Source organism: Eumetopias jubatus, unplaced genomic scaffold (assembly GCF_037043125.1).
Source record: "Eumetopias jubatus isolate StellerSeaLion01/CBP00866 unplaced genomic scaffold, mEumJub1_p1.0 scaffold_9, whole genome shotgun sequence".
NCBI classification, from domain to species: Eukaryota; Metazoa; Chordata; class Mammalia; order Carnivora; family Otariidae; genus Eumetopias; species Eumetopias jubatus.
Genome location: NW_028274815.1, coordinates 128,350,182 through 128,373,619, shown reverse-complemented (window position 1 = coordinate 128,373,619; position 23,438 = coordinate 128,350,182). Strand labels below are relative to the sequence as shown.

The window sequence follows — 23,438 nt, the reverse complement described above, 5'->3', positions numbered from 1 at the left end:
CTGCTCTGGGGTGGGATGGAAAGCAAGGATGCGTCCTGGGGCCGTGGTGCCCTGGGAGACAGGAAGTACCCTTTACAGTGACGAGAAGACAGCGGAGGAACCCGCGGGTGCCTGGGAAATCCAGCGTTCTCCTCTGGCGCGGGAAGGCGCTGCCTTTGGGGTGCCCACTGGACTTCCCAGTGGGTGGGTGGAGGATGGGGCAGGATCGGCGTGCCTGGCGCTCGGGGGGCATCTGCACCGCAGACGCTCTGTTCCTGGTCAGCTTTGGCAGTATTTAAATGAGCAGAGTCAGGAGAGGGTGTAGAGCAATTCAACAAGAGGGCTCATTAGCTCCTCCCTTTCTTTCTTTGAGCACCGACTGTGTACCAGGCACGGTTTTAGGTTCTGAGGACACAGCAGTGACTAAGACAAAAGTCCCTGCCCTCGTGGGTCTTGAATTCTGGTGAGGGCTGGGGAGGCTGTTGATAAATAAGAACAAGAAGTAAAATACATCCGTCCTGTGTTGGCTGATGCTAGTTGCCAGCACGGTGCTTGGGGTAGAGTGCGCGGGAGCCGCGGGGGCGCATTTACCCTTCACATGGGTGGGGGTGGTGCAGTTTTCACAGGGGTCCGTGAGGGCTCTCTTGAGTGGGGACATTTGAACAGAAACCTAAGGAAGGTGGGGAGTGAGCCAGGGGGATGCGTGGGGTGCAGCCTTCTCTGGGGGGACAGCAAGTTGGAGGCTCCAAGTGGGGTGAGCTGAGGGCAGTGGGAGGTGTGAACAAGAGGTAGAGGTGCTGAGGAAAGCTGGTCTGTGGCCAGTCTCGTGGCATTTCGTGGGCTCTGGGGAGGGCTTGGGCCCCTTCAGGACTCTGAGCACAGAGGGGACAGCACTGACTTAGGTGGAGCACGGGCTGTAGGGGGACGGGGTCGGCAGAAGGGAGCCTGGGGAGGAGACAACTGCAGAACTCCAGGCAGGAAAACAGGGTGCCTGGGAACTGGGTGACCGTGGGGAGGGTGGGAGACATGCTCAGATTCTGGAGTTTTTGGAGGTAGACCTAACAGAGTTTATTGATGGGTGGATAGGGTACGGGAGGTGAGACAGAGATGTGTCTCCAAGACCCCAAGGTGCTTGGCTTGAGGCTGAGCTGGGGGCACTCAGGACTGCATCCTGGAGCTCTCCGACAAGGAGGAGAACCAGCTTCCCCCCCCCCCCCCCCGCCCCAAGCATCTCATCACAAGTGGAGGCAGAAGGGTGGTGGAATGAAGGTGGCAGCTGACCACACAGGTGCCTGTCACTTCGGCAGACCTGCCATGGCCTCGCCTGGTCTGAGGACCCAGGGAAGCTAACTGGAGCTGACGCAGGGGGATGACTTCCATGAAATGGCTGGAAGACAGCTGGTATATGGCTCTGGGAAAGGGGCAGGAGGGTGTGTGTGGGGGCCGCTGTCGGGGAGAGGTTGGTGATGAGGAGATGTCCTTGAGGACTGGTTATGGTGAGCTTTGATTTCAAGAGTTATTCCCCCTTTGTGACTTAGCAAGGAATTCAAGAAGGAAATACATACTTGTGTAGCCTGGGAGGGTAATTTTGCTTTGACTGCATCTTCATTTTGACCTTCTAGATCATTCTAGTCCTTGGAACAAAATGTTCATTGAAACCCACTGGATCAGCTAGAAATGCTTTTGGCTGCATATAACAGGAAATCTGACTTACACAGTAAAGACCTTCTTCTCTCACGTAACTAGGCATCCCCAGTTCACGGTCCTAGAGCTCAACAATGCCCTTTACACCCGGGCTCTTCCCATCTTTCTGTTTTGCTGTTTTCTTGCCAGTTGCCCTGTGGTCAGAAGATGGTTGCCATGGCTCCAGGCATCACATCTACGTAGACCTATGGCCAAAGGCAGGCAACAGGAGCAGTTGGAGAGAGCTTTCTCGCTCTGTTTGCAGGAGGAAACTTCCCCCAGTCCCCCCCCTCCCCAGTGGTCTTCCCCTTGAGTCTCATTGGCCAGATGGGTCCCACATGCAGCCCTAAACCGCTCCCTGGGGGACCAGGACAGGGATTGATGAGAGTGGCTTAGAATTTCTCAGAATTCATTCTTTGAGGCTGGGGGAGGGCCCCACGCCTCGGACGAGTCCGAGTTACCTTTTAACTCTGAGGGTGAGGGGGTGATGAGCCCTCCTGTAGACAGGCGGTGTTCCGTGTCTGTTCTCATCCTGTCTGTGCGCTAGCATCTCATTTACTCCCCACAACAACCTGAGGGAGACGCAGGTACGATTCCTGTCTTGCTGATGAGGAAACTGAGGCCGCAGGACACACAGACATGTGGCACTCCTGTAAGATTGCGTGTGGGGGGCTGTCATGACGCCTTGATAGGAGTAAATAACAATAATAGTAGTACTAGCTCTCAGTGTCGATTGGAGCCTACACTGGGGGGTCTGGTCGGGGAGCACCACTCAGGGGTGGCAGAGGCCTTGGAAAATGAAGGGCAGGGGCGCCCGGGGGGCTCAGTCGGTTAAGCGTCTGCCTTCGGCTCAGGTCATGATCCCGGGGCCCTGGGATCGAGCCCCGCGTCAGGCTCCCTGCTCAGCGGGGGTAGCCTGCTTCTCCCTCTGCCTCTTCCCTCTGCTCGTGCTCTCTGTCTCTGTCTCAGTCTCTCTCAAATAAATAAGTAAAATCTTTAAAAAAAAAAAGAAAAGAAAGAAAACGAAGGGCAAAATCTGGGAATAAAAAATAACCAGCGAGGAAGTGAAGCTCGGAGAGTTTAGGGCTTGCCCACGGTCACAGCCAGGGCCCTGCAGGGATGTGAGCCTGGGGAAACCAGGTCCAGAGTTTGCTTTCCGCACTTCTCTGCTCCGTGGGTTTTGGTCTGCGCTGCCCGGGCTTGAGGACGCCCCAAGCAGCGGCCGTCAGATGGAGGGCAGCAGGTCGGTGGGCCAGGGGGCTGGGGGAGCAGGGACGGGCCAGGAGCCGGGCGCGGGAGGGCACGGGGGTGCCGGCTCCTGTGCTGGCGCAGCAGAAATGTGCCCGGAGTGCCCGCTGCACTGACCCCCCGGAGTGTTCCATCGCCCGGGCCAGCTCTGTCTCTGCCACTGGCATCCCAGGTGCTTCTCGATAGGGATGTTTTGTGGCTCCCTGAGTGCTAGATGCCGTGGGGAGATGGGTAACCTTGACGGGAACCGCTGCTGCCCATGTGGAGCCGATGTTCTAGTGAGAGACAGACCTTAAACCCTACTCACTCACCTGGAGGAACCCAAGGACACGGAATAGTTGGTGCTGATTCTCCCGAGAGCAGTGGCGCGAAGGGGTGAGTTTGTTTCAGACCGTGACAGGTGCAGCACTGGGATCCTACAAGGTCATGAATGTAACGGGGTGAACATTGGCTGAGAGGATGCACAGGGGTGAGGGGTGGGGGACTAGTTTAGGGTGTCCTCTGAGGAGCTGACTTGGGCACTGAGACCTAAAAAGCCAGGACAGGGCATTCCAGGGGGAGGAAAGAGCAAGTGCAAAGGCCTTGAGGTGGGGGCACGTAGTTTGTGGAAGGACTGGCAAGGAGGCCAGCGTGGCTGGAGCCCCAGCACGGGGGCTAGCGGGCGGGTGGGGGAGATGAGGGGAGCGTGGCAGTGCAGTGTGCCCGTGCCTTCCTCCGGGAGGGGCGAAAACGGTGATTTGAGGTTTTCCCACAACTTGGCGGGATGTGGGGTAGGGGGCTTAACCTTTCAGGTGTCCAGGGTGGGCGTATTCCATGGTTAACTTGAGAATCCTGCTGTTATTCTAACTTTAGGAACCTCCCTGTGGGTCACCCCAGGGCCCTGGGGGCAGGGGGGCAGGGATGGGCTGGGAGCCCGGATTGTGAGTGCCTCAGAAAGCCAGGTGGGCTCCAGACGCTTGCCGCGGCCTCCCAGGCTGCCGAGCGGGGGCCTGCTTGCCACCTGGGCCCCAGCTTTGCCTCCCCTGCTGTCCCCGCGCAGCTGGGGGGTGGCTGCTCCGGATGCAGCCTCTCTCATGGACGGCCACCTCCCCTGGTGGGGCTCTGTGCATGCAGCCCTCTGGCCGCTGGCCTGGGGTCCCACAGGAGAGATTGGTCTTCCTCCAGTTGGCCGGTGCGTGAAATCCCGAGGCCAGTGGCTGCGCCAGGCCCCGTGCTCTGAGTCTTAGCCGCAGCCTTGGCAGGCTGAGTCCTGCAGCCCCTTGGCATCTGTCTCTCCTTTAGATGGGCAATTCCCTCTCTGGCCCCTCGGCTGCTGGCAGAGGGGCTGGGGGACAGTCGAGGCGACTGCCTCTCGAAACAGCTTCTCACTTTGGGAGTCCTTTAAATGAGAGGCTGTCGGGCCCCGTGGCCATCCGAGTGTAGTCGAAGCTCACTGACCTGTGACCACAAGCTCCTGTAGGATTTGGCCCCTGCTGACAGCACCTTTCTTCCATCGCCAAATATTTATTGAGTGCCTCCTGTATGCCAGACCTGAGTTCTAGGCCCTTGGGATTCCCTGGGGAACACAGCAGATCAAACTCCTTGTCCTGATGGAGCTCACTCACCCTCTCCCTGGTGGCCAGGCTGCCTTTTGTGCCGCAGGCTTCATTCCACCCCCGGACCTTTGTCCGTGCTGTTTTCTCTGCCTGTCACCCAGCTGCTCCCCCCACCCCCCGCCCCCAACCGCACCACACAGCTCCCATGGTTTCCCTGATGAACTGAGATTGTTGGGTTTGCAAGGACCAGAAACAGATTCTGGCTAACTTAAGGAGGGGCAGGGGGAAAGAAGACGGCTCACAGAAGGGTAAAGAGCACCCACAGAGTCAGGGGGAGACCCAGGAGCCTGCCTTAGAAAGAAGCGGCACCAGGCGATGCCCAGCTTCTTGGGAGCGGTAGCTGAGGGCCTCGTCTTCAGGGCACTGCTCTCGGGGAGAACCACACGAGCTGTCCCTTGTCCTTGGGCTCCGCCTCCTCCAGGTCATGTTCCCAGGTCAGGGACTATCACTGTAGCTTTGCACGGATCATGTGTCCTCAGCTTGGGTGGTGGGGGGCTTGGTGGTGGTGGTGAAAAACTCTGAGGGGCTGTCCCACCAAGACGACATTCCACATGGGAGAGTCGGCCCCAAAGGTGGGCCCAGTATGCTATGACCTTTCATACTTCAGTTTGGGGTTGGATGTCACTTCCTTAGAAAAGCCCTGAGACAAACCAGACTTCAGTTGTACTAGTTAGGAGTGTGTTCATTTGCAAGAACAGAGAACTCAACTAAACAGTAGCCCAAGTAGATAATTGTGCCCATACAGTCATACTGCGTGTCAAGAACCTTCCGTCCTTCACTCTGCTATCATCAGCACTGTCTGCCACTTTGGTCACTGGATAGCCCCTTAGCCCGACATATATCACTTCCTCGTGTGACTTTGTCCTCGGTAGGGGGGTGTGGTACTGCTTTTCCTTTTTATCAGGGAGGAAGGTGTTTTCCAGAATCCCCTGGTAGACTTCTCCAGGTGTCTCACTGACTATAGCTCGGTCAGTTAGGATTCGGACTTCATTGCTAGTATCAAAGACCCAGCTACAGAGGCTGATAAAAATTAGGGGTTGATTTTCCTTTGCTATGAGACAAGCCTAGAGGTGGGTGGTCTAGAGCTGCTAGGGCAGCCTCATGAGACCTTTGGGGGACCACACTTTCTCTCTCTTCCTGCTCTGCCATCCTTAGCATGTTTTGATTCCGGGTCATACTGTGGTCTAGGATGACTTCAGGAACTCCAGCCATCACATCTTTGTTCCAAGGAGGAGGAAGAAAAAAAGAAGGGTCAGGGACAAAGCGTTTTTCCAGAGCTCCCTACTAGTGATTTCTGCTTATATCTCATTGGCCCCCTCTAGCTGCAAGGGAGCTGGGTTTTGTGATCCTCTAGTTGGATGCATCCCCATCTTCATTACTGGTGTGGTATTGGGGAAAGGGTTATTGCTAGGCAACCAACAATATTTGCCACATAAAATCTCCATTTCTTCTTTGTGGTGTTTATAACACGATACACAATGGATTTATCCCAACTATTATTAATTTATTTGTTTGGGGTTTATTCATAATAGTCAGAGGCATGTTTGGTCAATACTAGAGTCCATAAAGCAGACACAGATCCCTGTCCCAGTGGAGCCTCTGTTCTAGGGGTGATGGTGGGCTTTGCGCAGACTCACTCAGCCCCTCCAGTGTTGGTTCACCTAACACCCTCCCCTTCTTGTTCCGTTCCAGGGTGACTGCCAGACGCGGGAAGAGGCCGTGGCACTTGGCGTGGGCCTGTGCAACAATGGCTTCATGCACCACGGTAACCTGCCCCTTCCCTTCAGGCCAGCCTCCTGGGGATGGGGTGGGTATGTCCTGGAACAGAAAAGCTAGTAGGGACCCTGGTCACTGGGGCATTTTGGGGGGGCGGGACGGGGGGAACTGAGGCCCAGAGAGAGCAAATGGTGGGCTGGAGGCTGCTCAGCCTGCTCCTGGGGGAGCCCAGGCTAGATGCCGGGTCTTGGGCCTGTAGACCCAAGCGTGGGGTTTGGGGTGGCTCAGGAATCCCCCCCCACGCCCCTCCCACTTCTGCACTGGTGGCAACATCACCTCGGGTTCAGTAGGGACCAAGATGGCTGGTAATGCTTGGCTGGAAAACTGGACTGGATTTGAGGTCAAATCTGTGGACTTCCTGGGCCCTTCTCCTGGATGGGATGTGACCTCCGGGTGGGCGGTGAGACTGGATCATGCGGGCCTGGCCCACGGGCTTCCACGGGGAGGAGAGAAGAGGGGTCTGTGTGGACAGAGGACGGGCAGGTTGTGAGTGAGAGAGGAAGGGAGCCGGGCAGGGATGTTCGCACCGCTTTTCCCGGCCTGACCCCTTAGGTCACTCTCCTTCCCACTGGAGGAGCACGGAGGAGGGGTTGAGAGGTGGGCAGTCCTGAGATGATCCTGAGGTGGGAAGATGGGCAGGAGGGAGAAACCGGTTCCACTGTCACCATTTCAAATTAAAATAGAAGTTAACGCTCTCTGGGCCTGGCCTCCTCCTGAGCACTCCCCATGTATTAATTAGTTTAATCCTGAAATGATCCTTTGATGTTGGTATTAATATTATCTCTATTTATAGATGAGGAAATGGAAGCCCAGATAGTTAAGAGACCTGCTCAAGGTCACACAGCAAGTCAGAGCTGGGATTTGAACCCAGGCAGGCGGGCTTCATGGGCCACATGCTTGGCCACTGAGCTCTGTGACCTTCCCACTTGCTGGCCCTGGAGGAGCCCTGAGTCTCCTACCCTTTCAGCAGGACAGGTAGACTTTAACTCCCACCAAGGAGCCTTTCTTCTCCTTTTAGAACATTCCCCAGGGCTTTGCCTCTTGCAGTTTCCCTGGCTTGGAGTACCATACCTGCCTCACGCCCCCGACTTACTCAGTGTTTCTGTTTGGTTCGCACCTCCCGAGGCCTCCCCAAACACCCCAGCCTAACTGCTCCGCTCCTTCATCACTCCATGCTTAGCTCAGATTCACGCTTCTTCCTGGAGCTGTTCTCTCCCTGTCAGACTAATTCCATGCTTCCCTTGTGTCTTTGTTCATGCTGTTCTTCTCTAGCCCTTGAGTTCCTGGTGCAGGCACCGTGCTAGGCTCCGGGGACAGAGCGGTGAACGAGGCAGATGAGAGTCCCATCCTCGGGAGCTCACAGCCTAGTGTGTGTGCGTGCGTGCGTGCGTGTACGTGAATCAAGCAATGAAATAAGCCCATGTTCTGGAGCAGTGTGGGCATGTGAGGAGGACTTTGGCTTTAACTCTAGTGCGGTGGGAGTCCCGGCAGGGTTCTGAGCAGAGGAGGGCCGTGGAGGATGTCTGCGGGGGTGAGGGGGGAAATCGAGAGGCCAGGGGAGGGTTGATGTGGTGTGGGCCCTGGTGGTCCAGGGAAGGGGTGAGATTCTGGCAGGTCTTTTGGCCATTCCTCCTTCTAGCTTCTGCTCTGTGCTCTAACTCAGAGGTCAGCGATCCCTCGCTGCAAATGGCCAGATAGTAAGTATTTTAGGCTTTGTAGGTCACAGGGTCTGTTACAGCTCAACTCTGCCATTGTAGCATTAAAGTTGCTACAGGCAGTACTTAAATAAGTGGGCGTGGCTGTGTGCCAATAAAACTTTATTTAGAAACACAGGCCGTGGGCCATAGTTTTCTACCCGTGGTCTAGCTGCTGGGTTTGCTGTCCCTTCGACAGGATGAGAGCTGTGCCAGCAAGATGACAGGTCCCCAGGCACATCCCCTGCCTTGGAGCCGGCAGGCCTTGTTCGAGCCCTGACTCGGCTGACTCCCCAGTAAGACTCTGCCCCTCTCTGGGCCTCTGTTTCCTTATCTTTCCAATGGATCCCCTCCTCCTGTGAGCCCAGCCTGCTCACAGCTCTGTGGGGTTAGGGGTGAGGACACACTCCCAGCTGCCTGTTTCACCAGCAGAGACAGGCAGGTCAGGCCCAGCCAGGGTCATTCCCGTCCATCAGCTCCTCACCAAAGTCCCTCATTCCCAGAAGCCACTCTGTTCCCCGCGGGGCCCTCTGACAGCTCCATCCTTCCCGCCAATCAGCTGGGCAGAACCTCTCATTTGTGGGTGAGAGTAATTAGGGGTCCACCCCAGCAGCTATTCTGGGAAGGCTGCTGGCTGAGGACATTCTGCGGGGTGTGTGTGTGTGTGTGACTCCCAGGCAGCGCCAACACCCTCGGGACCCCTCAGGGAGGGAAATTGCAGGGCGTGGCCCCTGCTCTCCTGTCCCTGCCACGACCTCAGAAATAAGCTAAAATAGGAAAGGGCTGAATCCCAAGGTTGTGGCTGCTGCAGGTTAGGGTGCCGAGTGGAGGGTGGAGGTGGGGCCCGGGGGCGCCTCCTGTGGTGTCTGACCTGAGCTCCTGGGCCCTGAAGTGCCCTTTAGGGGAAACTGAGGCTCACCGTCTCATCCCCCACCCCTCTGGAAGTTGATGCTGTTAGGATCCCCACAGATGAGCGGGCAGAGGCTCAGAGAGGCTAGGAGGAAATGAAGTCGGGCCAGGGCTGGCAGGGGTTTGAACCTGGCCAGTGGCCTTGAGCAAAGCCTACATCCAGCGAGTGGTGGGACCTCACCTGGCTGAGCTCCTGGACTCTGGGATTCCTGCTGTTGCCCCAAACATTTCCGCCGAGACACAACATCGTGCTTCATGCTCCCACTCCCAGAGACTGTCAGCCTCGTGTTTATGGTGGAGGTGAACAGCCAGCCGGCCCCTGGGCCCTGGCTCCCCAGCTCTGGGCAAAGCAGCAATTTGTGTGTCTGTTTTCTCCAAAGAGGTAGTACGGGCGGCTGGAGGAAGGCACAAACAGCTCCATGTCCTGGGAAAGGAGGAGAAAGAAAGGATCGCCTCCTCCTGCTTTTCATGTAGTCACCAAATCGGTGGATAGCCTCTGTCTTCAGCCATGGTGGGGACATCTCGAACCTCAGGCAGCTGGCTTTGCTTCTTTCAGGGGCCCTCTGACTTCAGACCCTGCCTTCCCCACACCGAGCCTGGATTAGCCTCCTTGCTGTAGTTCACCCCTGTCCCCATCTAGCAGGCCAGGCTGGGCCGTATGGTGAGAAGGAGGAGCCTGCCCGCTCTGTGACCTTGTGCAGCTTATTTAGCTTCTCTGGGCCTTAGTCTCCCTACCTGTAAAAGGGGTACAGCAAATCCTTCCTCATCTGAGGAGTAAATGAACCAAAGCTTGCATCCACAGTGTGCCCGGCACTGGTAGATACTTAGTTAAATTGTAATCTACAGGGACCAGATCACATGCTGGTTGTTGCTGGTTATTTGTATTCATTTTCCTGCCTTCTAGAACAGAGGTCAGACAGCCTCTCCTGTAAAGGCCCAAATAGGAAATATTTTAGGCTTGGTGGGCCATACGGCCTTTTGCAGTTATTCGGCTCTGTCACTGTGGCATGAAAGCAACTCCAGACAATAAGTAAATAAATGGATGTGGCTGTGTTTCAATAAAACTTTATTTATGAAAAGAGGTAGTGGGCTGGATCTGGCTTATAGGGCCTGAGTTTGCTAGTCCTCATTCTAAAGTGTCTCATTGTGGTCCGTTTCTGATTATTGGTGAGGTTGAACTCCTTTGCACCTACTTGCTGCCCACTTGGGTTTCCCCATCTGGAAATTGCCTGTTCATATCCTTTGCCCATTTATCTGTTTCTCGCTGCCTCTGGTTGATTTGTTGGAGTTTCTTGTATATTCTAGATATTTATTCCTTGTTGGCTTTAGACATTACAGTTATTTTTGAATCTGCCATTTGCCTATGGTCTTGTTATTGAACTGAAGCCCTTAATTTTATTATACTGCTTTTTTGGGGGGGGCGGCGTCTTGTATGAAATCTTTTTCTGCCTTAGGACAAAGATATTTTGCATTTTGTTTGGTGAGCTTTGGTTTCCCTGTTCATAGTTAGGTCTTAAACCATCAGGAGTTTATTGTGATACATGGTTTGAGGTAGGGATCCAATTTTATTTTTTTTCCCCAAGGGAGTCACTTTTTCCCTACATCCTCTGCAGAATACTCCATTTGGTCGTCAGTATCATACGCTAAGTTCCCATAAACACACGGTCCTCTTATGTGATTTCTGTTTCCTTCCACTGGTTCTTTATCTGTTTCTGCCATCATTCCACACTGTTTTTGCTACTGTGGCTTTGTAATATGTCTTTATATCAGGTGGGGCAAGTTACAGACTTTTCAAGAGACGTCGGAAAGCCAGACGTCTATGCGAAGTATCCTAATCCGTTAGTGTTGGCCCATGATTCCCTTTAATAAAACGCCATGCTCGCCAAAGCAGACTTGTTCTAGGGGTTGGTTCCGGCCCATGGTTGCCCGTTGGCAGGCGCTGCTGAGCCTCCCCATGCAAGCCTGATGATGTGTTTGCAGTGCTGGAGAAGAGCGAGTTCAAGGATGAGTCCCAGTACTTCCGATTCCACGCAGACGAGGAGATGGAGGGGACCAGCTGCAAGAACAAACAGCTTCGCAACGACTTCAAGCTGGTGGAGAACATCCTGGCCAAGCGCCTGCTGGTAGGAGCAGCTCTGAAGCGCTACATCTGCCTTCCCAGGCCCAGCTGCAGCCCAGGAGCTGGGTGACCTGCTGATTACGTCTAGAGAAGTCGGGCTCAACTTGGAGCACCCGAGTATGGGAATTCCAGGGGGTGGCTGGCGACACTTCATTGGCCAAGACTACCTTCTTTATGAAGAGATTGGGCTTGCTGGCTCCCTTTCCTCTCCTTTCCTTCTCCCCTTGCCCACCCCACGTCCCAGCTTAGCGTCGTGCAGGGACGTTGGCCCCCTGACATGGCTCATTCGGGATACCAAAGCCTTTGGTCTTCTGGTGGTGCCCTGTCCATGTGCAGTTGCTGTAAATACCCTTGCAGTTGAGGGAGAACATTTACCAGCCCGTTCAGCTATTTCTCCAACGTAGCCCTCCAAATCCTGTTTCTCTGCCTACCGATGACCAGCCACCTCCATCTTCATGCCTGGTCCGCAGGAGGCGGCCGAGAGGGAGGCTCAGCAGGTTAGATCTCCTGCAACAACCAGAGTTGGGGCTAATGTCTGACTCATATGAGGATGGCACCATTAACTTCTCTCCTGTGGTACTTACGGGGGTCCCATAAATATGCAGATTCCCATTTCTCCCACTATAAAACCCACCAGTGCCTTCCCATCATGCTTGGGATGAAATCCAGTTTATCATCATGGTCTCCAAGACTCTCCCTACCTCTCCAGCTTCATCTCCTGTGTTCTCCCCTCCCTCATCCCACCCCAGCCACTCTGATCTCCTCTCTTGTCCTCGAGTACTGTGGGCCTGACTCAGGGCCTTTGCACATGCTGTGCCCTCTGCCTGGAACACTTCTTCCACTCTTCATAAAGTTCTGTTCCTCATTTCATTCAGGTCTCAGCTCAGATAACTCCTCCTCTGGGACCTTTGCCACACCATGGTCTATCCCCTTAAGTGCTTTATTTTAATTCAGACTATATACACTCCCTGTATCACATTCTATATTTCTTTGTTCATTTGTTTGTAGTCTGTCTTCCCCACTAGATAGTCGGCTGCAGCAGGGCAGGAACTGTCTTGTCTTGTCCAACACTGTTTCCAGTGCCCAGTAAAGCACCTGGCTCATGTAATAGGCAGCAGCTCAGGAAAGATTCGTTGAACAAATGAATGCATTTGTCGGTGTTCCCCTCACCACTGGACTCCCAAACCTCCCAACCTGCTTGCCACCCTGCAGCTTGGAGGGACTGCTCCCTAAACTCCTTTCCTATCCGCAAGTTCTTGGTGGCTGGCCACCTTTGGATCTGTTTCATTCATTAAGCCAGCAAATTCTTACTGAGCACGTACAGTTTGCCAGCAGATAGGGGGACAGTGGTGTATAACCGAGGAGACTTGGTGCTTGGGAGGAGAAAGGGGAGGTTGGGAGGGGAAAGGGGAGATAGGCAGTGAAAAGCAAAAAGTATGTGATCAGCACCAGCCTGAGGCACGAGCCAGGTGGTGTGTCTTCGCTTGATGGGTACGTATTGAGCACCTACTGTGTACTGAGTGCTCTTTGTATTTAACGTCATTCTGCCACGCACCCCTACTCCATGTAGGTCTGGGGCACAAGGAGCTGGTAGGATCACGGTCTCGTGGGGGCCATGGTGGGGCTGGCTGTAGGCCCTGCTCACCATCTCTCTGGGTTTCTCCTGCCTTGGGCCCTCAGATCCTGCCCCAGGAGGAGGACTACGGCTTCGACATCGAGGAGAAGAACAAGGCCATAGTGGTGAAGTCGGTCCAGCGGGGCTCGCTGGCTGAGGTGAGGCCTCTCAGAGGGGCCGCCCGCAATGTCCGTGCTTCCTCCTTGCTCGTTGTCCCGTGGGGGCACACTCAGGCCAGAGCGGTCTCGCCTGCAGGCTCTACGGGGAGCTGCGAGGGAGCCCCCTGCTCGGGGCTGTCTTCCCAGCGTGTGTGCCCCTGGCTCCCCTCATGGCCCCGTGGGGAGGTCCAGGAGAAAAGCGGGTTTCTGAATCAGGTAGTTGAATAGGACAAGTTGGTGGCTCTGCCATGGACCTGACCTGTAGGCGAGGGAGGAGGGAGAGCCTGGGGAGGCCAAGGGTTCAGCCCTGGTCCTCCCAGCTGCCTCCGGGGCTGTGGAGGTGGGTGGGGGGAGGCACCTACCGCACCATCTGGGCGCTCCACCTGTGTCCTTGTAGCGGTTAGGGGGGCTTTGGGCGGCAGGTGGCCACGTGCTCGCCTCTCAGTGGCTGGAGCCATTATGTAGGTGGTTAGAAGACGGTGGCTGTGCATCTCGGTTCGGGGTCAGCACCTCTGGCCTTCCTGGCCGAGCCGTCATGGTCACAGGGTGGCCGCCCCAGTTCGATGCCTTGTGTCCTCACACGGCAGGTGGGAAGCAGGGGCAGGTTAGGGCAGTTTCTCCTCAAGGAAAACGTCTTTCCCGTTAGCACCTGCAGGCTTCCCTTCAGCTCAACGGCTGGAACTGCGCCTCCCCAGCCACTTAACTGCTCACCACAGCGGGGAGCGGGGTTGCCTTGGGGGGCTCAGTCTGGGCACGCTCGGTCCCAGGGCTGGCTCTGTGCTGCCTGAGCACAGCCAGGTCTCCCGGTGAGGAGAAAGGGAGGCTAGTAACCTGGTGTGTGTCTCCCCCAACACCCCCCGCCAAGATGGCTGGCCTGCAGGTAGGGAGGAAGATCTACTCCGTCAATGAGGATCTGGTGTTCCTGAGGCCCTTTGCTGAGGTGGAGTCCATCCTGAACCAGTCTTTCTGCTCCCGCCGCCCTCTGCGCCTCCTGGTAGCCACCAAGGCCAAAGAGTGAGTGTCCCCATGATGGGGTGTTGGCCCATCTTCCTCTCGGGCTGAGGAGTTGCCTGAGTGCCCGGGGCGGTGGCGGGGGGCCTGAGCTGTCCTGGTTCCCCACGGATGGGGCTCATTCTGCAGGCATGTGACATGAGGCTGCTACTTTCATTCATTCAGCAGTTGTTTATTGAGTGCCCACTAGGTGCTGTGTGTTGTTTCAGGCCCTGGGGATCCAGCCATGTCTGGGTGGACACATTCCTACCCTTCGTAGGTCTCAGTCTAGTTGGAGGGTAGGGCAGGAGACAGGCAGTAAAACAAAACAGGGAAGTAAGAGACATAGTGAACCGGGAGGTAGTAAGCCTGGGCCAGTCTCTACAGCTGGGAAAGGAGATGGGCTGTGTGGAGGGATGGCGGTCACCTCAGAACTGAGGTGAAGACCGAGGAGGGAAGAGAGAGAGTCAAGGGAGGAAGAGCATTCCAGGCAGAGGAGACAGCTAGTGCAAAGGTCCTGGGGTGGAACCATGGCTTATATCTTTGAGCAACAGTGAGGAAGCTGATGGGGTGGAGCACAGTGAGTGAGAGGGAGGGGTGGGTGATGAGGTCCACCAGACAAGGGAGGCCAGGCCTTGTAGGACTCTGTGCCCATGGTAAGGACCATGGAGCCACTGGAAGGTTCTGAGCAGAGGCAAGGCATGATGTGACATAGGTTCTGGAAGAATCCCTCTCGCTGCAGGTGGAGACTGGATTGTCAGGGGCAAAGGTAGAAGCAGGGGAGTGGTGAGGAGGCTGGTGGCCTGGCCCAGCCCAGTGTGGCAGCAGTGGAGGTGGTGAGAAGTGGTCGGATGCCAGATATAGGTGCAGGGAGAAGCATTTTCTATTTTAAAAACTGTGCATTTGGTTTTCTTTTCTGTCTTCTATTTAAGGCAGATGCTCCCGGTTTCCTGTTGACGGGAGTGATGGAAAGTTTTAACTATGATTCTTCCAGTGAGAAAGGCAAGCCAGTTTAGGGAAGATGATTGATAGTTTGGTATGTGGAAGTGGCAGAAATCACCCAAGGGAATGTGCCTGCTTAAAGTTCTGGAAATGCCTAGGGCTTGAGAACAGGCTCCCTCGATGGTTTTATCTGGCAGGTGGGGATAGGAGGATGATCCTGAGGCCCACTGTGGGGGACGTGCCCTTGACAGGGAAGCAGGTAGTTGCATCAAAGCCGCTGGATGAATGTCGCCCACCGCACGGCCCTGGGCAGGCGCGGCTCCCTCTGCTCTGGCCTTCCACCTGCGGAATGGCCAAGACCTGGCCTTTCGAACTGCGTTCTCTAGGGGACACTCGTGGGCGTTTTTCTAGAGTCAGCACCAAGATGTTCTGAGTCACTTCTCACCCTCCCCTCTGTGGTTGTTGAACAAAGTATGCGCTGCCTAGGGGGCTGGTTTGACCACCGAGAGGCCCCCTCTCACCAGGAGACTGACAAGAGAAGGTGTAGGAGGGTGACCTGGGATTTCTGTGCATGGATTCAATCTCCAAGGGCAGGGCGGGTGGTTCTGAGTCATTAAAGATGCCAGAGGTACGGGCTCTGGTTAAATGAGGTTTGTCTGTCTCTTTGGGAGCCGAAAGTCTAGCATTGCTACTCCTTTGGGTGGGATTTCCCCAAAGTCTGGGAGGCAGGAGCTCCCAGGGTGGCCCCCTGGGCTATTGGGCATACTACTGCTTTCTCTTACGTCTGTTCCTACCTGGTGCAGGATCATCAAAGTTCCTGACCATCCAGAGGCTCTGTGCTTCCAGATCCGTGGAGCTGCCCCGCCGTATGTCTACGCCGTGGGCAGAGGTGAGCCTCGCAGACAGAGAGGGGGACCTTGGGAGATGGGTCTGTGTGTGTGACCAGCAGGCCTGTGCTTCATTAGCCCTTCCTTTCCTCGCCTGGAACAAAGGCATGCAAGCGCTGACATCTCTGGGGGTCAGGTAGTCACAAACGGATGGCGGAGGGCAACGCATAGGGAATGGTGAGGGCTATGGCCAGGTGAAAAAAGACATGCTCACTTTAAAAGGGGTTAGTTTTCCCTCAGCTCAAGCTCATTATTGCCAGGTAGGAATGAGTTTTTAAAGGAAGCCAGAAATGAGAATTTTGGCCACATTTCTGTGGTCAGATCCAGCCCAAGGGCCAACAGTCAGAGACCCCTGCTTTCGTGGTGCCTCCTCCTTGCGTGCTGCTTAGCTCTCTCCTGGAGATGAGACCAGATAGTTCTGAGGTTCTGGGCTCCGAGCCCTCTTTGTATCTGAGGGCCCCACTTTTCAAGTTGAAACATGAACTGTCCACTTTTGTGGTCAGAGTTGTACTTGTAACATGAGTTGATGAAGAAAATGCATATCACGGCAGAAAGCTACCAAGAATTCGTTAACTATTTTAAAGTGGGTTTTTATTTTCTTCTTAATGTAATGGTTCTTGACTGGGGGCCCTTTCACCCTGCAGAGGGCATCTGCACTCTCTGGAGACATCTTTGGTCGTCAGAACTGGGGTGGCCTCTCAAGGATAGAGACTAGGGAGGCTGCTGAACAGCCTGAGCCTGCACAGAGGGTCCCATGGCAGAGGCTTACCCGGCCCCCAAATGTCAGTGGTACCGAGGTGAGAAGGCCTGCCTTGTAGCATCTGCAAGAGAAGAATAGGTGTTTGTAGGTGAGCCAGGCTAAAATAGTAAAGCAGCTAATATTTCTTGAGCACTTACTAAGGACAGGACATGGGGCTAAATGCTTTAGACGTTTAGCTCCCCAAATCTCTCGAGAACACTCTGAGTAGATATTATTAGTGTCCTCTTTTGACAGATGAGGAGCCCAAGGCGCAGAGAGGTTGGGGAGCATGCCAGAGGTCACGGGTGGTCAGTGGCAGAGCCACGTTTTGAACACCAGCCCCTGGGTCCGGGCTGGTACTCGTCGCCATCACACCAAGCAGACCTGACCTTCTCTCAGGCGCGGATGGAGCTTGGCATTCATCTGTATTTCCAGACTCTTCCTGTTAACCACACAAAACCCTGGGGGCCAAGACCTGTAGTTTGGGAGCCATGGTATACCCAAAAAAGCATGCACTTGAAGTCTGGTAGACCTGGGTTTGAATCCTGGCGTCTCCTCACTGAGTGACCTTGAGAGAGTCATTTTGCCTTTCTGAGCCTTTGTTTCGCTGTCTGCAAAATGGGGCTGATCCTGTCACGGGATCACAGGTTGTTGAGGGATTTTAAAGGAGACGAAGCTCTAGAGTGAAACGTACCCGTGTTCAAGTCTAGCCTTCCTTGCTGTGTGACCTTGGGCTCGCTGCTACTTCTCTGAGCCTCAGTTTCTTCTGCGAAATGGGAATGCCAGTCCCTGTCCTACCTACTGGAGTGGGTTGGAGAGTGGCTCTAGGGTGGAAGGGATGGGGGTGGAATGTCTGGGTGTGTGTGTGGGGGGGGTTGGGGTGGTGGGTGGGGTAGGGGACAGCGTTCATCTGGTTACTTGCCCTTGCTGCCGCTGCTCCAGGCTCTCTGCCTTGCGTCCACCCTCAGACACTCTTGTTCCCTTAGGCTCTGAGGCTGCGGCCACAGGGCTCTGTGCTGGCCAGTGCATCCTGAAGGTCAATGGCAACAACGTGGTGAGTGATGGTGCGCCGGAGGTCCTAGAGCATTTCCAGGCATTCCGGAACTGCCACGAAGAGGCCCTGGTGAGCCAGCCAGCAGCCAGGGGGATCAGGGGAGCCCTGCTCAGTGGGGCGGGGGGCTGAGGGCCACCTCCCTTCCTTGTGGGGAAGCCTGAAGGCACCCCAGCGCTTGGGGTGGGGTGGGGCTCCCTACCTTGCAGGGCTGAGCTGGGCTTGGGCTCTTGCGTGCTCTGTCCGCCTGAACCAGAGGAGCTGGGCCCTGATATCTCACGGTCTTGATTGTCACAGCTGTGACATGGGTGTGATAAGACCCTCTTTTCTTACTACATAGCACATTGGGCAAAGAGTTGATGGTAAAAGTTGATGTTGTAGTTGGGTTGGGGGCCGGGGTCCTGGGGTGGGTGGCACTCATTCATTGGTTCATCCAGTAAGCTGTTTATTGAAAACCTGCTATGTGCCCAGCATGTTTGTGGGCCCTGGGGCTGCAGGAGAGACAGCGGGGCTGCTCCCATGGGTCTGACCTTGTTTCCAAAGGCTCCCCTCTCCTCTGGCTTCTCTGCAGAGCGTAGACTCTAGAGGGTGAGGGCGGAGCATGATTGAAGGTCCCTCAGGAAGGGTCCAGAGTGGAGTCTTAGAGGACTCTCCAAAGATGGTGTCACCAGCAGGCTAGAAGCCTGGGCTTTGGAGTCAGGGAACGGTCTGCCCCTTAGCCCCATCCGTTCCTCCCCGGGCTCCTGGTGTCATGGCGCCCTCTTACTCTGCCCTCTGGTAGGGTCTGTACCAGTGGGTCTACCACACCCACGAGGATGCCCAGGAGGCCCGAACCAGCCAGGAGGCCCCCGGCGAGGACCCCCAGTCTGACTCAGGTAACGGGACAGGCGGGCCGTGTGGCTGAGACTCCAGTGGGGACTGGTCCTCTTCTGCGTCCGTGCTCCTCCCTGCTCCCGGCCAGGCCGTGTTGGTGCCATCAGCTCTGTGTTACTTTCTGCTTGCAGCTGTAACACAGTGCCACACACACACACACACACACACACACACACACACACACACACAGTTACTACCTCACAGCACTTGGAGGTCAGACGTCCACAGTGAGTCTCACTGGGCCATCAGGCAGGTGTCAGCGGGGCTCTGTTCCTTTCTGGGGCTCTAGGGGAGAATCTGTATACTTGCCTGTTGCAGCTTCTAGAAGCTTCCTGCGTTCCTGGGCACGTGGTCCCTTCCTTCATCTTGAGAGCCAGTGGCGTTGGCCTGAGTCCCCCTCACACTGCCCTCGCTCTCCAATTCTGACTCTTCTGCCTCTATCTTCCCCACGTAAAGGACGGTGTGGTCACACTGGGCTCGTCTGGATAGCCCAGGATAATCTCCTTATTATAAAGGCAGTTGTTTAACAAACTTAATTCCGTCTGCAACCATAATCCCCCCCTTGCCATGGCACAGCGTACTTACAGGGTCCGTCCAGGGCTTAGGGCACGGGCATCTTCTGGGGGCCAGTATTCAGTCCACCGCGGGCTCCCTTCTTTATCTCTAGCCCAGCCTCAGCTCTGGACTCCAGACCCGTCTTTCTACCTGCCATCCCTGGGATGTCCAGCAGGCCTGGCACACTGAGCATGACCCAGATTGAAACCCTAACCTCCCCCCGAAGCTCAGTCCTCCCCTAAGTGCCCCTGCTCCATCCTTCCATATTCTTAGGCCCCACACCTCGGAGTACATCTCGATTGTTCTCTTTCTCCTCTCTCCCTCCACCTTGATCCCAGCAGCACGCCTGTTGCCCTGCCTTCCTCCTGCATCCAGAATCTGACCCCTTCCTACCCCCTCCGTCGCTGCCTGGCCTAAGCCACCATCATTTCTTACCAGTACCCCTGCAGTAGCCCGCTCACTGTTCTCCCTGTCCTCCTACAGGCTATTCTCAAAAAACAGAACAGAACCTTCTGGTGACTCTCACCCTCCTCCAGGCAAAGCCCGAGTCCTCCTCCTCATGGTCTGACAGCCCAGGCCTGGCTCTCCAGCCGTACCTCCCAGCACTTTTCATCTGGTGCTCTCTGCTCCATCCACTCCAGTCTCTTGCTCTCAAATTCCAAATATACTCCTGCCCCAGGGCCTTTGCACTTGGAGTCTCCCCCTGCCTTGCCTGCCTCTCCTCCAGAGTACTCTTGCCTCATGCTCCTCACCTCACTCAGCTCTCTGCTCAGATGTCACCTTATCGGGGAGGCCACCTGTGTGCCCTGGTCAAGCACTCTCTGTTCCTCAGTGTCTCCTTATCCTATTTTATTTTTCTTCACTGCGAGTATTACTTAACATATCATACACCTGTTTGTCTGGTGTTTTCCCCACCAGAGCATAAAATCCACGAGGGCAGGGGTTTTGTTTGCTTTCTTCCTTGCTGGATCCTCAGAGCCTAGAACTGTGCCTGGCACATCGTAGGCACTCAGTAAATGTGTAGTTTGAATAGTAGCCTGTTTACTCCAGTGGCTTCTCTGGATTCTGCCCTGTGTTTCTGCTGGGCTGGAGGTAGAGAGGCAGAGGCTGTGGGAAGAGTAGGGGCTTTGGATACCTCTGCACCTGACATTTGTGGGCTCCTCGCTGGTCCATTCAGGGTCAGCAAAGAACAGGGTTTATGGGGTTGTTTGGGGAGCAATCCCCCTACTGCTGAAGCACACACAGCCTGGCAGAGGGATCTTGAAGGGGACAGGCTGATGGGGAGGGAGGAGAGGCCAACAGGCAGCTCTGAGCCTGCTTTATGCCCTCGGAGAGGAAAGGGCTGTGGCCTTCTTCCCCAGCAGGTGGGGGAACCCTGATAATGATGGTCAGATATGCTGAGAGGAGCTGACAGTTTCTGATCTTCTGTTCAACAAGGAGAAACACCTGCTATCTGCCAGCCCCTGTTCTAGGAGCTGGGGGTCCATAAAAACATTGGTTTCTCTTTTACACACTGTTTTCTGCCTGTGATGGTTCCAGCGACTTGGAATCCGCAGTTGAAAAAGAGAACGTCTCCTCTTTGTAGATCCAACAAAAGTCCCAGACTTGACTCTCATTGGCCTGGCTCGGGTCACATGCTTGTTCCTGAATTGCTGATTGGCCAGGCCTGTGCCTCTGGGGAAGGGTGTGGTTAGGGCTTCCTTCTTCTGAGCCACAGAGACTGGGAATGGGGCACAAAGGTTGGTTCCTAGAAGAAAAATCGAGGACAAGGAGTGAGTGAGAGTGGGCTGGCCAGAATGGTCAGAGCTGCAGCACAGGCTTCATCCCCCTGTCATGTCCCACATGAGCCACTGCAGTGCTGGGTTGGGCATGGGCTGGGCTGGGGGGTGGTGCCCCCTTCTCAGCGCTGTCTGTCTCTTTGGCTTCCAGACTTCCCCCTGCTGTCCCTGGGGCCGCAGCTGAGCCTGCATGAGGACAGCCCTGTGGTCACCCTGACTGTGGACAACGTACACTTGGAGCATGGTGTGGTGTATGAGTATGTGAGCACTGCAGGTGTCAAGTGCCATGTGCTGGAGAAGATCGTGGAACCCCGTGGCTGCTTCAGCCTCGCTGCCAAGGTCTTGCTGGGTGCTGCCCTGCCCTGGGGGATGGAGCACCTCATTCTCATTTCCTCAAACTTAGCCTGGAGCCCTGAAGTCTAGTTGCCGCCCCAACCACTTGGTAGCTGTGGGATTTAGGAGAGTAGCTTTTTTTTTTTTTTCTCTTTAGCCTCAGCTTATTTATCTGCCAAATTGGCCAGTAACAGACGCTATCTCCCAGGGTTATTACTAGGCATACAGGAACCACTGTAGATAAACTGCTTAAGACCTTCCTTGGTGCACAGTGAGCGCTGAGTGGTTGTTCATGTTTCTGCAGATCCTCAAGGCCTTTGCTGCCGATGACAGTGTCTTTGTGCAGAACTGTGGGCGGCTCATGGCCCTGAACAACAACATCAAGACCATGTCCCACTATGAGTTCCGCAACATCTGTGACACCAAGCTGGAGAGCATCGGCCAGAGAATCGCCTGCTATCAGGAGGTACTTGCACCCCAGAGGGTCTCAGCCTGGGGTATTTTGGTTGTAAATGTCAAAATCCAACCTGACGTAGATTAAACAAACAGGAGCATTTATTGGTTTATGTTACTGAAGAGTCCAGAGATGAACTTTGGGCGTGGTTGCATCCAGGTGCTCAAACAGCCATCACACCATCACGGGAATGTGGCCTCTCTCTCCTTCTCATGCCTTTGCTTTCCTGGGTTGGCTTTGCCTTTAGGCAGGCCCTTCTTGCATGGTGACAGAATGGTTCCCAGTAGCTCTAGCCTTAGCGACCCCAGAGAAAAGGAACTCAGTGGGAACTCTTATTGGCTTGGCTTGGGTCCCTTGTCTAACCCTGTACAAATCACTGCAGGATTGGGAAGGCCAGCCTTACCTACACCTCATGGACTGTGGGCTGGGGAGAGATAGTTCCTCAAGGATAGCTCAGGGCAGCTAAGATGAAGAAATGAATGTGGGTAGGTGCTTGGAGGCCTTAGATTTCTCTACACCTTCACTGAAATCTGGATGCAGTGAAAGGCAGTGTAGGGGAGTCTGCTTTTTTCCATTTGAAGCTATTGGCATTTGTCCGGGTTTGGAATGTCTGGCCTAGGCTAGGATGAAGTGGGTGCTGGGGTTGGGCCGGCGTTCCCAGGCCCCTGAATCATGACCCTATGTACCCCACTTTTCTCAGTTTGCAGCCCAACTGAAGAGCAGGGTCAGCCCACCCTTCAAACAAGCATCCCTGGAACCCCATCCGCTGTGTGGCCTGGACTTCTGCCCCACCAATTGCCACGTCAACCTCATGGAAGTGTCCTACCCCAAGACCACTCCCTCAGTTGGCAGGTCCTTTAGTATCCGTTTCGGTCGTAAACCCTCCCTCATCGGCCTTGACCCTGAGCAAGGTAACTGCATGTTTCTGTTAGATGTTGTGTTCAGGTCTATAGATACATAAATGGAACCATGTCAGGACGCCAGCAGTCCAGGGCTAGAATGGTGGCTCCCCAGTCTGTCATCCCCACCATCTCTAGATGTGGCTTCCTTCCTGAAGGATGCCTTACGATATAAAGTAGCTGCTGGAGTACCAGCCATCATGTCTGTATTCTAGTCAGGAAAAGTTTCACGGTAGTTAAAAGCATATTAGCACCAAACTGAAACTTTCTTCTCGAAGTCATCTAGTGGATTAAAAGAATATTTAACAGGGAGTTTTTCTCACTCATTGGGATCCTCGAGATAGGTTTGTATATTTCTGTCTAAGGAGTATGGGGTGCCAGGAGGCTCTTTCCAAGTGAGCTCCCCCTCCCTCCACTGTAGGCCACCTGAACCCCATGTCCTATACCCAACACTGTATCACCACCATGGCTGCCCCATCCTGGAAGTGCCTGCCTGCGGCGGACGGGGACCCCCAACACCAGGGCCTCAATGACAGTGGCTTTGGGTCAGCCAGTGAAACCACTGGCCAGGAGGACCGGGGCCTGAGCTTCCTACTCAAGCAGGAGGACCGTGAGGTCCAGGGAGCCTACCGGCAGCTCTTCACCAAACTCGATGTGGCTCTGAAGGAGATGAAGCAGTATGTCACCCAGATCAACAGGTGCGCTCTGACCCCAGAGGGAACAGGGCAGTGAGGGGGAGGGTCAGCATTTGCCAGCCTCAGCAATGGCGATATTTTGGGTAGAATAACCTTTTGTAGTGGGGGGGGGCTGTCGGTTACCTTATAGGCAACTTAGCGATGCCCCTGGTCTCTATCCGCGAGATGCTGTAGCTCCCCTGGTCCGAGGTTGTGACAGCCAAAAGTGTCCTTGGACATTGCCAAATGCCCCCTGGGCGGGGGGATGGGGTGGGGTGGGCGGAGTACCCCCTGATTGAGAACGACTGCTCTAGTGAAATAATGGATGTGGGCAGCGATCATTAAGAGAGGCTGACACTATTTGGAGAAAGGTTTGGGGGGAACTGTCCTTGCAGAAAGGGAGACAGCTAGACATGTCCTTTTTGGTGTCTTGCCACAGGACACACAATGGAAATGCGTGTCCTCCAGCCAAAGTCTGGGTCTCACT

At 55.0% G+C, this 23,438-nt stretch overlaps 1 protein-coding gene across 2 annotated transcripts in view; it reads left to right on the top strand.

Annotated features, from left to right (window-relative positions):
- PREX1 (phosphatidylinositol-3,4,5-trisphosphate dependent Rac exchange factor 1) overlaps positions 1-23,438 on the top strand; it is a 177,450-nt gene that overhangs the window by 131,050 nt on the left and 22,962 nt on the right. For both annotated transcript variants that reach the window (XM_028125219.2, XM_028125220.2), the window contains exons 15-25: positions 6,198-6,270; positions 10,865-11,007; positions 12,684-12,776; positions 13,642-13,790; positions 15,512-15,597; positions 17,321-17,457; positions 18,167-18,260; positions 20,743-20,930; positions 21,229-21,390; positions 22,079-22,289; positions 22,699-22,975. In XM_028125219.2, coding sequence (XP_027981020.2) covers positions 6,198-6,270; positions 10,865-11,007; positions 12,684-12,776; positions 13,642-13,790; positions 15,512-15,597; positions 17,321-17,457; positions 18,167-18,260; positions 20,743-20,930; positions 21,229-21,390; positions 22,079-22,289; positions 22,699-22,975 — 1,613 coding nt within the window. The remainder of the gene's footprint in view (positions 1-6,197; positions 6,271-10,864; positions 11,008-12,683; positions 12,777-13,641; positions 13,791-15,511; positions 15,598-17,320; positions 17,458-18,166; positions 18,261-20,742; positions 20,931-21,228; positions 21,391-22,078; positions 22,290-22,698; positions 22,976-23,438) is intronic.